The sequence below is a fragment of the Dipteris shenzhenensis genome, chromosome 29 (assembly GCF_047967505.1).
Source record: "Dipteris shenzhenensis isolate YYH24624 ecotype China chromosome 29, Dip_SZ_1.0, whole genome shotgun sequence".
In the NCBI taxonomy this organism is placed as follows: Eukaryota; Viridiplantae; Streptophyta; class Polypodiopsida; order Gleicheniales; family Dipteridaceae; genus Dipteris; species Dipteris shenzhenensis.
The window spans coordinates 9,732,339-9,745,774 of NC_141624.1; the positions used below are offsets into that span (position 1 = coordinate 9,732,339).

Here is a 13,436-nt window from a genome sequence, read left to right on the forward strand (position 1 = left end):
CACTAAAAAAAAAGTGTGGAGAGAGTAGTAGCTGTCTCACTTTGGGACAGCTATGAATGTACATTCTTCTTAATGAAAGGTTCTTTTACAAAAAAAAGAAAGTGTGTGTGTGTGTGTGTGGAGAGAGAGAGAGAGAGAGAGGTACATATACATATATACCTACATGCATACATATATCGATGTATGTATTTATTTGCATGTACATCTATATAGATGTATGTATGCAGACACAAAAAAACAGTATACTCTGACCACCTTTTCCCATAACATAATATGTTTTTTTATATTAAAGGAAAAAATGAACAACAGATTAGAACGATTAATATGTGCATGTGTTATGATTACAATAGATATACATTTGGAGTTGACATGTGGTCAAGTGGCTGTATTTTGGGTGAGCTTCTAAATGGAAAGCCTATATTTCCAGGTATTGGATGATTACATCTAATCTTTCCATCTCTTAATATTTTGTGTGATTTATGATTGTTGTCACTGAAGGAAAATCAAATTACAAAATCATAATCATACAAACACATACACTTGTTTTCTTGTACTAGGCATTAGATGTTTGAAAGTTAGGAAATGCTAGGAAGAGAAAACGACATCCTGCTTTCTCCCTAAGATGTAATATGCTCTGTCTCATATTATTGATGCTAAGAGGAAGAAGGGTTAAAGTGCTATCCCATCCTGATCTAATATTCAGGAAAAAGAAAGAGGATAGCTGGTAACTCTATCGAAACCCTTGTAACTTGTACTATTTGGGAAAGGAATGAGGGTAGCTTGTAACCCTACCGAAACTTTTCTAAGCTGCCTGGAAGATGGATGCAAAGAAGTCAAGGACGTGGTAGGAGGGGATAATTTCTTTCCAAGATTTTACCTATATGTTGCTACCATGTGGTATGAAGAGTAATGGATGGGTCTTTCTTCATGCCAGAGGTTTTAGGCTTTGTTTCACTAGATAGGTCATAGAATTTAGTGACCTTGACGCTCCACACCCTTCTCATACTAGACTTCCATTGACGGTATGTGGGCCAATGTATTATCGATCATCTTGTGGATTTCTATAATTTTGGAGGCACTAAGCTGAGTTACGTCCATGCAATCATTGTAAAATGTAAGTTTGGATGGACAGATGTGGCCTACTGTGTGCAACACTCTTATTTTCATTTAGGGTTTCCATCTAATTAGTGGAGATTGCCTTGATCTTAGGTGGCACGGACATGTTTCTTTGCATATACTTTTGGGTCTGAAAAGCAGCTCATGATTATTTACACAGTGCGACGAGCGATGTAGGTTTGGCCTGCATGGGATACACCACGCTTGCTAGACTTGAGCGGTAGTGCTTTCACTTCATTTCTAGATCCCCACAGCAAGTCTCTCCTCTTTGGCTCTTTGGTCCGCCCAGCAAGTATGTATGGTAGCCCTTGTTGGGGACCAGATCTATCAGAGATAGATTGGGCTTGAGTGGAGAGGCTTTTGGTTCTCTTCTTTCACAAATGGTCTGCGGTAAGCCTTCGGTCCCACATCAGATAGTAGTATTATAGCTGGATGTAGCATTCCAAGTTATCACGTGCCTCTACCACATCAGGGATTATGCTTGCACTACAGGCTACGATGGTTGGCCCTATCTTGATCCATGGCTTTCATGGCTTTGGTTGCTGAGAGTGACCAAAGGCTTTGCTATGCATGTTCATGCAGATGGTTTGAGAGTCTGGGGCTCCATAGATAGAATTTCCCCCTTTCAACATAGCATTGAGTCCCCCTCTGTCCGGGCACATATCTGAGCCAAGTTATCCAGCAGAATCTCTTATACACATTCAGGACGTGGTTGGCATCTGGCAAGCTTCTTGTGACATTCAGCTTCTACAAAGACCACTGCTTGCAGATTTCAAAGGAGGGCTTCATTGACCCACTAGGATACACATCGATCCATCTCCCTCACTCCTTGAGGATATTGATTGGGCAATTCCATGTCTCATCACATCAACTCTGCATTGAGATTGGATGGGCTGAGGTTATACCTAGAGAGGGTTGCATATGTCCTTATGGTGATGGCAGGAGATTGAGTTAGAGGAGGAATTCACTTTCAAATGCCCTGTATACTATGAGATACGAGCTTGTTATCACTGTCTCTTTAGGGATGGCTTTAGACCCCTATCTAGGTTCTTGTCGTACCCAAATCAAAGATGGCGACTTTCAATTCATGAGGTCATCCGACACAAGGAGCATTTGCTCAGGACACATAGACAAGATCAGGTGTATAGCGAGACTCCACTCAGAGCATGATCACTGAGTTTTTCAGCCAAACAACATGGAGCAACAAGCCTCAAGGAGATGCAGATCTAAGGACCAAAGTGAGAGACATGATAGACTCACCAATGGGCTAAGACATAGATCGAACTAGGGGACCTTCCCTCCATGCTCACCAGATCAAAGGCATGGTTGACAGGGGTGACTGTGGCACTTGTCTGGCACAGGGCCATAGCTAGGAGACCACAATGGTGGACCATTCATATCGGTCATTGCCAATGCTCTATCACAGGCTTTATGCCACTGCCGTAGCCTCATACATCGTGGGCTCTATCTTAGATTGACCCCTCCGCCAACTTCCAGATGATCATCACGGTGCTGCCACATCACAAAGGTTTTTGAGAAGCAAGGGTGTCCGAATAATTGCCGTTCTAGAAGGATTCCTTTTGACTTCACACTCCTCCACATGCCTTCCATACGCTTGGCATCATACGCTTGGCATGTGGCCTCTCTTATATTATTGGAACACATGGACATGAGCCCACCTCTTTATATGACTCACTCTTCCTATTTTCTAAAAAACTCCATAATATCCCATACAGAAATAACTCTCACCCTATACCAAGGTATTTATAATTCATACCTATGGTATTTACAATGAGCCATTCCACTCATTCTCTCAATCCCATACAATATCATAGAAAATAGAAATAAGTGAGAGCCGTTAGGCTATCACTTGATACTCAAACTCTTATCAAACATAGAGGAAAAACAATACCAATGCCAAATTAAAAATATTAATTTTTGGCGTCTCATCTTTCCCCCCTCAGCAGATCCTCTCTAGTACAGAGAGGGTCTGCTGGCCCTCAAGGTGGTTGAGCATAGAAGAATCTAAGGCGATACTCATTGGTGCGTCCGGGTATCACTATGCCATCAACATCCTCAAGCTGATAGGTTCCATTCGTGATATTCATATACATCCTTATGGAGGCGTGGCCAAAGGTAACCAATCTCTGCTTCTGTTGTGGAGTTAACCCTCGAGGAAACATGCCTTCTTCCACATATTTGTGAACATCTTGTAGTTTTGGCCATCCAGTGTCTACCCAAGAAACCACCCCCCGGTCTTGTACTACAATGGCTTAAGTAGCTAACTCATCTGCCCTTTGATTTTCTTTTCTGTTTATATGAACAAACTTGCAAAAATCAAACTGACTACATAGTGCCATAGCCTTTTGATTAAGCTCCTTTAAATGAGGACTTCTTGTCTTGTAATGCCCTTGCATTTGCTTTATAATAAGCTGAGAATCTCCTCTTACTTCCAATTCTTTAACTTGACTTTGAAGACAACCCTCCAAACCAAGAATCAAAGCATTATACTCAGCTGCATTGTTAGTTATGATACCTGGAAGTTCTTGTCCTCTTGCCCATACCTCTTGACCTTCAGGATTCATCAAGACTATCCCCCCGGCTCCTTGTTGGCATGAAGGACTAAAGCCCCATCAAAATACAAAACAAAAGTTGTTGGTGGTGTATCCCTTTCATCTTTAATGTTCTCCTTACATTTCTTTTCTTCTCCTAGATCCTCCCGTCCTGTGAGCAAATCTTGTTTCCACCTCTGTAAGCTGTCAGCTAGCATAATAGATGGGTTGCATTCTACCTGTCTCTCCTTTTTGTAGCAATATAGCACCAACTGAATACAAAGATATACTTGGATTTACATAAAAGTCTTGAGACCAATCAGGGGGCTTCAATATTGGGCCCTTACTCATGGCCTCCTTAAGTTGCTGGAAAGACTCTTGTTGCTCCACACCCCATTGGAAAGAAACTCCTTTTCTTGTCAGCAAGTTCATGGGATGCACTATCTCTGTGAAATCATCACAAAAGCGTTGATAATACTTGCTCTCCTAGAATTCTGCGAACACCAGTGATACTCTCAGGACTTGGCAATGCCATGATTGCTTGAACCTTGTTAGGATTCATTTGCAAGCCTTCTTCAGACAAATATGCCCCAACAAGACTACTTTTGTTTGAGCCAAATGACACTTGCTAGGATTTAGATACCCTTTTGCTTCATCAATCCTAGCTAAGGCCATCTTTAACTTCTCCATGTGATCTATGCACCGAGAATAAATGCAAAATTCATCCAAAAACACCCGTATGAACTTTCCCAAGTAAGGCTCCAGGACTTGACTCGTGAACCTTTGAAATGTAGCTGGTGCATTGGTCAACCCAAAAGGCATCACTCTATAAGCAAAAACTCCCCAAGGTGTGACAAATGATGTTTTCTTTTGATCTTCCTCCCGAATACGAATTTGAAAGTACCCAGAATACCCATCACATACAGAATACATCTCATGCCCTGCTACTTGGTCTAGTATTTCATCTTGGAATGGCAAAGGAAAATGATCCCTCTTAGTGCATGTATTCAAAGGACGGAAGTCCACACAAACTCGCCACTTATTTCCTTTCTTTGGTGTAACAACTACAGGAGATATCCATTCTGAATCATCAACAGGAAAGATGAATCCCACCTCAAGTAGTTGTGTTACCTCTTTCTTTAGTGCCTCAGCGTGGATCACCCCCAATCGCCTTAAGCATTGCACAACTGGCTTGCTTTCTAGCTTTAACTCAATCTTGTGCTCCACAAGAGAGACTGGTCGAACCTGTAAATAGCTTATTGCAAAGAGACATGGAAAATCATCTAGCATATCCAAGTACTGGAGCTTCTCACTACCTGATAGAGAATCACCAAGAAGCTCTTTATTGCATTGGCGTCGTTTAGTGTGCTCCACATCCTCCACATGAAGTGTCTCTACAGGATCTTCTTACACCACCACCTTGTTCCTTCCTGACTCATCCCGATTAGCACCAAGACAAAGACCAAAGGCCACTCCTTTCACCTCACCCTCTGAGTTGGACTTCTCAGAGCTACACCCTGTCTCTTCTTCTTCATCGGTTAAGTCAAAGCTTGAACTCTCTGATGTTGAAGACTTCTCCTTGACAACTTCCTTTTTGTGGTGCATCAGCAAACTCTGCCATCGATTGGGAGATATTATGATCTAACTCAGAGGACTTTGGTATCTGAGGAGTGCCCATTATCTCCACCTTAGAAGTTGAAGCTGTTGAAGACACAAAAGAGGATTCGATTTTTAGAGAAGTTTCTTTCTTGGTTGCAATGCGAAGTGCCTCCATGTATGTTGTTGGATCTTTACTCATTACTTTTGAGCGAAGACGAGGCTCCAAAGCCATAACAAATTTGCTCATCTTTAAGTGCTCCATCCCTGAGAGACTTTGAGGGGCCGATGATGCAGATGTCAGAGCTCGCAAAGCTTCCTTTTCATACTTTGTCCATAGAGTTTCATATCGGATTGCCAACGCAAAGACCAACTCACCCTCTCCTTGATAGAACCAGTCCAACTGCAACATCAAAGCATTTGGCGACTCCACTACCCCAAATCTCTGCTTCATTGCTGCCACCACTTGGTCCCAGTGCTCCTTGGTAGAGTGCGGCACGGTCTCATGCCAACTCAATGCTACACCTTTAAGAAAATCAGGCAAAATCTCCGCCCGATCCTTCATGGACCATCCAAAAAGCCGGCATCCTCGAACAAAATCCCAAAGATAAGACTCCGGGTCTTTCCCTTGGGTCCCTCGAAACACTGGAATCTTTACCATGATGAAATACTGAAAGGAAACACCAAGATCCAAATAATATCCCAAACAAGATCCGAACAAGATCCCACAGAGCCTTAGTATACCAAGACCAACTTATTATGCATAACCACTTGTTGAAAACCCTCCACAATGTGATCCTCAACAAAATCTTCAAAAATAAGTGACCAACCAGCACCATGAAAACATTGTGTATACATGCATACTAGAATCACTCTTCTCACAATAGGAAGTGCACATAAAAGCTTCAAGATATTGTACTCTTCATCATTTGCATAGCAAAAGAAGTTGAAAGCATTAAGAATCACCACTCCACTGTTATAGTCGAAAACTACCCAAAGACTCAACTCTTCTTCATACCAAGTTGCCAGTGCATGGAACAATCCCCAATCTATCATTGTGCCTGCTGCCAGCGTTGTCGATTCACCAACATATTCAACAGTGCAAACATAAAGAATATGATCATGGTGACTGTGCGAATAGCTTGAGCATCACCTTCACAATCTTCAAGTTCTCTTAAACGGGTTGCAATCTCTTCTAACGGAGTTCTTCCATGCATCTTCTTTATCTCATCAAAACACATGCCTCTTCTAAGCATAACATGCAATCAAGTACACCCGAGACCGTTTAGTAAGGTGGGATGAATCCAATACCAAACGTACCCGGCGTCTCCACCAAAAGATGTGAACATGAAGTTGGGGGTAATAAACTTCATGCACCTCTTCACTTCCTGCTACTTTCGAACTGACTGCCAAAGATATTTATCATTGAGAATGGGACATTAGAAAGAAGCTTTTATGCCAAGATACCACACCATACTTTCCTCCCTCAGATGAGAATGAAGATGGTAACATCCCAAGTGATGTTGTAATCAAGCATAGGGAGAAGGAAAGGATCAGCAGAGGCCATAATCTCAGTGAGCCGGTTTGCGCCAAAGAGAAGAGCGATACATTCCGGTTTGCGCCAAAGAGAAGAGCGATACGTTGTTGAAAGAAGATCTTGCGGCTCAACATGACATGAACTGATATATATCGAGGAGTTTGAAGGGGCTGATTGGGTCGGATGGGTAGATTCCGAGGAAACATTGCACCTCCTTCATAGACACCTTTATACTTAGCTCAAAACACTCTACAAACCGTCATTAGACACAGAGGCCTATAACTTTCAGTAGAGACATGATATCAAAGATTCAATCACACAAAGAGATGCGCCTTCGCGCTGATATAAGTTTCATTGAAAATAGACAGACGGTTGAAGAGACATGGACAGTTTACTGGAAGGGGGTAAAAACTGTCATGAAAATAGACAGTCAGACACAGAGACTCATAACATTTTGCAGCAGTATCTGATTCAAGATCTAAGCACCTAGAGCCATGCGCCTCAAAGAAAGCTTCGCGCTGATATATGTTTCATAAGAAACAGAGAAGCGGTTAAAAAGTTATGGACAGTTTACTAGACGGGGGTAAAAAACTGTCATAAAAACAAACTGTCAGACACAGAGAATCATAACTTTTTGCAGTAGTATCTGATTCAAGATCTAATCACATACAAACATGCGCCTTAAAGAGAGCTTCGTGCTGATATAAATTTCATTACAATCGGACTACCGAGCAGAAAGTTATGAGCAAGACACTAACAGGGGGTCAAACTGTCATGAAAACTGCCCTCCACCCAGGCTAATTTCGCCTGAGCAAGATACTCCCTCAAGACTCCACCTTCATCAACGATCCACCTCTCATGGATTTCGCCTAGAAGAGGGTAAGAAGCTTGCATGGTGGCTCGGGAAACAGACTGTCAGACACAGACTGTCAGACACAGAGAATCATAAAAACAGACTGTCAGACACAGAGAATCATAACTTTTTGCAGTAGTATCTAATTCAAGATCTAATCACATACAAACATGCGTACTAAAGAGAGCTTCGTGCTGATATAAATTTCATTACAATCGGACTACCGAGCAGAAAGTTATGAGCAAAACACTAACAGGGGGTCAAACTGTCATGAAAACTGCCCTCCACCCAGGCTAATTTCGCCTGAGCAAGATACTCCCTCAAGACTCCACCTTCATCAATGATCCACCCCTCATGGATTTTGCCTAGAAGAGGGTAAGAAGCTTGCATGGTGGCTCGGGAAACAGATGGACCATGTATGCACAGTGAGCGGCCGAATAGAAAGAACTTTCAAGGCTTTAAAAGAGAAAAGGGACGAGACACTCAAGAGAGAGAGAACCTGAAGTGACCTTCATTACAAATAGAGTGAGAATCCACTCCAACACTATAAACACAAGGGAGAAGAAGAGGTTTCATACATACAAGAGGGAGCGGGAGCTCCAAGACTACTCATAGAGAGAGAATAAACTAGAGAGAGATGGACTCAAGAGTCTACATAAGAGAATATCTACAAGAGGGAGAGAAAGCTCATGGAAGAGGCTTGAGGAGACTAGAGCTACAACAACATGAGGCCTAATGGTGGAAGAGATTGATGAACAAGGGAGAGGAGGGCTCCTTTTATAGAGATTTTGTTACCCTCCTTCATCCATTTATAATTGCTGCCTGTAGATTCCTTTCCCCATCAATCACATAAGCACGTATATCACCATCCATGTCCTTTTTGGCTACTCTTGCCATGTGTCCTATCAAAAGATCTCAAGACTCTTAAAATATTAAGAAAGTGAAGATTCTCCTCACATGGAGCCCATAGGGACCCTCTCTTTTCCACATGTCCACATCCTCCTTATTTCACATAGGAGATCTAGAAGGATTCCTCTTGACTTCACACTCCTCCACATGCCTTCCATACGCTTGGCATGTGGCCTCTCTTATATTATTGGAACACATGGACATGAGCCCACCTCTTTATATGACTCACTCTTCCTATTTTCTAAAAAACTCCATAATATCCCATACACAAATAACCCTCACCCCATACCAAGGTATTTATAATTCATACCTATGGTATTTACAATGAGCCATTCCACTCATCCTCTCAATCCCATACAATATCATAGAAAATAGAAATAAGTGAGAGCCGCTAGGCTATCACTGATACTCAAACTCTTATCAAACATAGAGGAAAAACAATACCAATGCCAAATTAAAAATATCAATTTTTGGCGTCACACCACCCAAAGTGTATGTTCCATAACAAGGGTTGCAATGTCAAAAATTATGTTCCACATAGGGTATGGGACCCCCATCTATGAGAACACATAATGGTCTTGTTTAAATTTTCATTTGTATCCTAAAAGGTTGATTTAATGGTGGATAATAATTTTTGACATTGCAACCCCTATTGTGGAACATACAATTTGGGTGGGGTGCATGGTGAAATATTTGTATGCATGTGCATGTGCATGAAAGTGTGTCAATTAGTGCATGCTTGTGTGCGTGCATGTGTACACACATGCGTGCTTGTGTGTGCACGAGCACTCCATGTACACATACGTGAGCATAAGAAAAATACGCGCTCTTTCTTTCAAAAGGTAATTTTCCTATGCATGTGTGCATAAGTAGAATATATGCTCTTTGTTACAAAAGGTGAATTTATCTCAAACTCCACTGGTTGTCTCCTCAATATACTTGTCTTACTCTACTAGAGTTGCCAATTTATCAGTTTCAATTGCTTGATTTAGATTATTCTTCCCCATAACAACTATTCTACACTAATAATAAAATGCTTATTGTGTCAAGAGTGTCTATTCAAATTACGACTACTCAGAGTAAATAATCTAAATGATATGATAAAAGCCCCAAAATTGGGACATGAATTTCAAGACCCAATACCAGTGAATCCAATCTTTAATAATCTTAAAGGAAGTAAACTATGAACTAATAATCTTAAAGGAAGTAAACTATGAATTATGACAAACTTAGAGCCTATGATCCTTGTATAGTGATGCTAGTGATTCATAACATGGTTTATTTCAAGCCTAAAAGAGGAGAGTATGGAATACAAAATTCAGTACTTGCACCCCAGGAGGATAGGTGGTGTTGGAATTCGGAACAAGTTTATATTGGAATATGAAAGTGGTTTTTTGGTATGAATCAATCTAAAACCTTCAAACTAAAATATTTGGACTTGGGCTCTTAAATAAATCACTCATTGATTAGACAAAGTAATCTTTGGATGTGATCACTCACTAATTAGACAAAGTGATCTTTTGATGTGGATACCGAATCCCATAATATTTTAGCTCAAAACAAGGAACATAATTTGAGAATCTAGAGCAAGAGGTCGTGGATCTTCAATAACTAAATCTAGACCTTAGGTGCTCTTCTCTTTTGGTTGCATATCTTTATTGCCTAATTGAGCATGTTTCCAACATTGTTTAGTTCTTGAATAATGTAAAGGCATCCTGAGAACAATCCTCAATCCATACACCAGTCGTCAAACAATGCATAGTCTAAGTAAGTTGAATTATTGGGTGATTGCATTTGAGCGAGCCTAGAGTTCAGGAAATGCCTTCTTTGTCTTCTTTGTTAGTGAGGTGCTTGCAAATTTTGGATTAGGAAGCGGATGTTGATGCCAATGCTTGAATGTTGGTCCATTTGGTAGCATCTTGATGGGTTGATTGATCACCAAACAACCCTTTGGAAGTGCCTTTGATCCAACTTTACCAAGAATTGCTACTACTATTACGGTACCTGCAAGAGTTACAAAAACGTTGCAAGGAACAATGTGATTGTCCATGGAAACATTTAGCATTAAAGAACAAACAACTCTAATTGAGGTACCTGCTGTGGAATGGATTTCCGAATCACACACGTCAAGGATCACCTAGCTGAGATGTTTCGATGTTTTCCAAGACATGAGGTTGTTGCAGATCCAATGGTCTGCATGGTTGTTAAGACACTCGTGTCTAATGTTAAGACACTTTAGACATGTACTCTCCTATAATACACCTTAAGAGTGAAATACTTTAAAAACCCTAAATTTCTTACTTTGGAAATTGGACTTTGAGCTGATCAAGCCATCTTCTGCACACGTGTGGCACACCGTAGTGCTACTTTGTTCCAAACCCGACACCACATTGGTTGCTAACCGACAAATCTCAACTCTCAACTTTTAGGTCTTGAGTCTTGACTCTTAACTACAATGCTAATGCTAAGTGTGCTTCTAGCAGCTCGCTATGCTAGTAAGGTCCAAAGCTATATACTTGTATACTTTTAGAAGGTTTTAAGATTAAATATGTATTATTATAAATAAAATGATGTGTCTTAAGTATCTTACCTTTAAGACACTTAAGACACCCATGTCTGAAGCGTGTCTAGCGTGTCTCTACAACCATGCCAGTGGGCCAGTCAATTGCAATTGTGTGGGCCAATCCAATATCTAGAATCCACTATTCTTGCACTAATTTCTTGCCATGCTAGAGCCACAGTCTCCAAGCTGTAGTAGATGAATATCAGCGATTCTCCTGCTGAGGAAGGATGGATTGTGATGTATGACAACAGCTAATTATGAATAATGTGATGGGAGCAACAAGCTGTTCAGGCAAGTCTTTCTGTAACAGGCACATGAGCTAACTATTTTCTTATGAGCATGTAAAGACCATCTCATCAAAGCAGAAGTGTAAACTGAACTGAAAGAGAATAATCTCATGTGCTTGCATACTTGTGAATGAGGGTGCAAGAGAGCATCATTGGGTGCAATTGCCTCCAGTCAGGGCATGTTTGTTGTATTAGAATGCCAAATGTTGGAAGTTTGAGTGAAGGCTTGAATCTTTCTGAAGGATGAAGTGGAGAGGGAAGACTGCTTTTCCTCTCCTACAAGGCGTCAATGCAGCTTGCTGACATGGGCTGCTATGCAGCAGCCTGTGCCTGTCCTGCTGCTCTATTGCTGTCCTTCCGTCTGCCCTCTGTTGTTGTACTTGTGTGTCTGCTGCGTGCGTGGGTGATGTGGCAGTCTGTGGCTGCTAATTGCCTGTGTGCTGTTGACTGATGCTGTGGCTTCCCTACAGCTGCTGTCCAGAAGTCTGCTGCTCCTACTATTAGGTAGGCAGCATGTCCACGGGCTGGAGCATGCCCATCACCACTTTAGAATCCGAAAACTGAAAAGATGAGCTCGCCGATCTAACCAAAGAAGATGTCTGGATTGGCTGTTAACTTAACTATGACTGCTCTAGTTGCTGATGTTTCTCTCCTAAGGGAAACCATTTCTGGCTTATTGATTATGCAAACAATATGGGGGCTTTTTTCAAGGCCATAAAGTAGAATCTAAATCGGGTCATCACTCTCCATTGTTCAAAAATCAATGAGGACAGCTATACGAAATGGGTTTGAAAAAGCATCAATTACTTTTACCACTTCAACTCATCGAGGGCATGGCACAGGGGCATTGAAACCTCCTGCATTGTGAATGGTCATTCCAATGTCTGTTAGCTTTTATCCTGAACTTTGAAGTAATTAGTCCCTGGTTCAATCTCTCCCCTGTGAAACCTTGATTATAAATACAAAGTATCATGTAAAAGCTTCTGGAAAGCCTTGGGATCCCACCTGGTGTTGTCTAGCAATCTTCCCTTTTTTTTTTTGGCAAGAAAAGGACTTCTATTAAGTATGGGAGACCCTCCCTAAGAAAACTCAAAGGAGAACAGCATCATGCGGTACATGAAATACACCCTAGAAGGGTAAAAAATAGAATCCTGAACAGAGCAATGAAACAACCATGGTTGAGCCTGAAAATGCCATCTCAACCTTGTAGGTGACTCTGAGAATCTATAGATCTCCCTGACCATTTCAAGAACCCTTATCCCATTTTGAATCCTAGGTGTGCCAGCTACTGAGGTAGCCTTGCTTAGTCTATAAGCCAATATTGTCCATGGGCTGTAGCCCTGATCTCCCCTCTATTGAAACATAGCTAACTGTCTAAGATCATGGATTAGGGGCATGGAACCTCTGGAGCCTTTTTGGGAATATGATAGCCTGATAAAGAGATCTCCCTTGCTGGAACATCTGATGATGGCACATAAAGCTTTGCCTTCTTTGAAAAATTAAGTGGTTTGAGGGAAAGTAGTAGCTACAGCATCTGCCCGGTGTCCTGGGTGGAAAGTTTTAGATCCTCTCAATCCTTAATGAAAGCTCCTTGTATTATTAATCTGGTTTCCATCTGAGTCATTTCCTGCATGGCATGTGGGACTTTGTCAAGCCAACTCCTAGGCTGCTCAAGACCAGGCTGATGTTCGTTAGGATCCATTGGAATTGAGAGTCGTGCAACCAATGGTTCCTGGTTTGCTCAGGCTGTATAAGGATGATTATATACTCAAAGGGAATGACAACAGCTCCTCCACGAACTCCTGGATGGGCAAGATTCTGTGATCTGGTCTCTAAGCAATGGGACATTGCATGTCACAAAGAAAATAAAGAGATTTTCTAGTTTACTCTCCTTCATGCTAGGCATCTTTCAGATCACCTACACTTTGAGCAAAATCGGGAAACGACAACCTGAAATGGCTCTCAGGAAGTCCTTTCTATACAAATAAACTCAATTCTTCTCAAAATCATGTATTTGCAAGTC

The 13,436-nt window shown here is 41.4% G+C and overlaps 1 protein-coding gene across 2 annotated transcripts in view; it reads left to right on the forward strand.

Annotated features, from left to right (window-relative positions):
- LOC147882411 (uncharacterized) overlaps window positions 1–13,436 on the forward strand; it is a 36,132-nt gene that overhangs the window by 7,170 nt on the left and 15,526 nt on the right. Inside the window, exon 10 of one of the 2 annotated variants that reach the window (XM_087400853.1) lies at window positions 351–427. The exons of the other annotated variant lie outside the window; for it this stretch is intronic. Coding sequence (XP_087256979.1) covers window positions 351–427 — 77 coding nt within the window. The remainder of the gene's footprint in view (window positions 1–350; window positions 428–13,436) is intronic. 2 annotated transcript variants of the gene reach the window in all.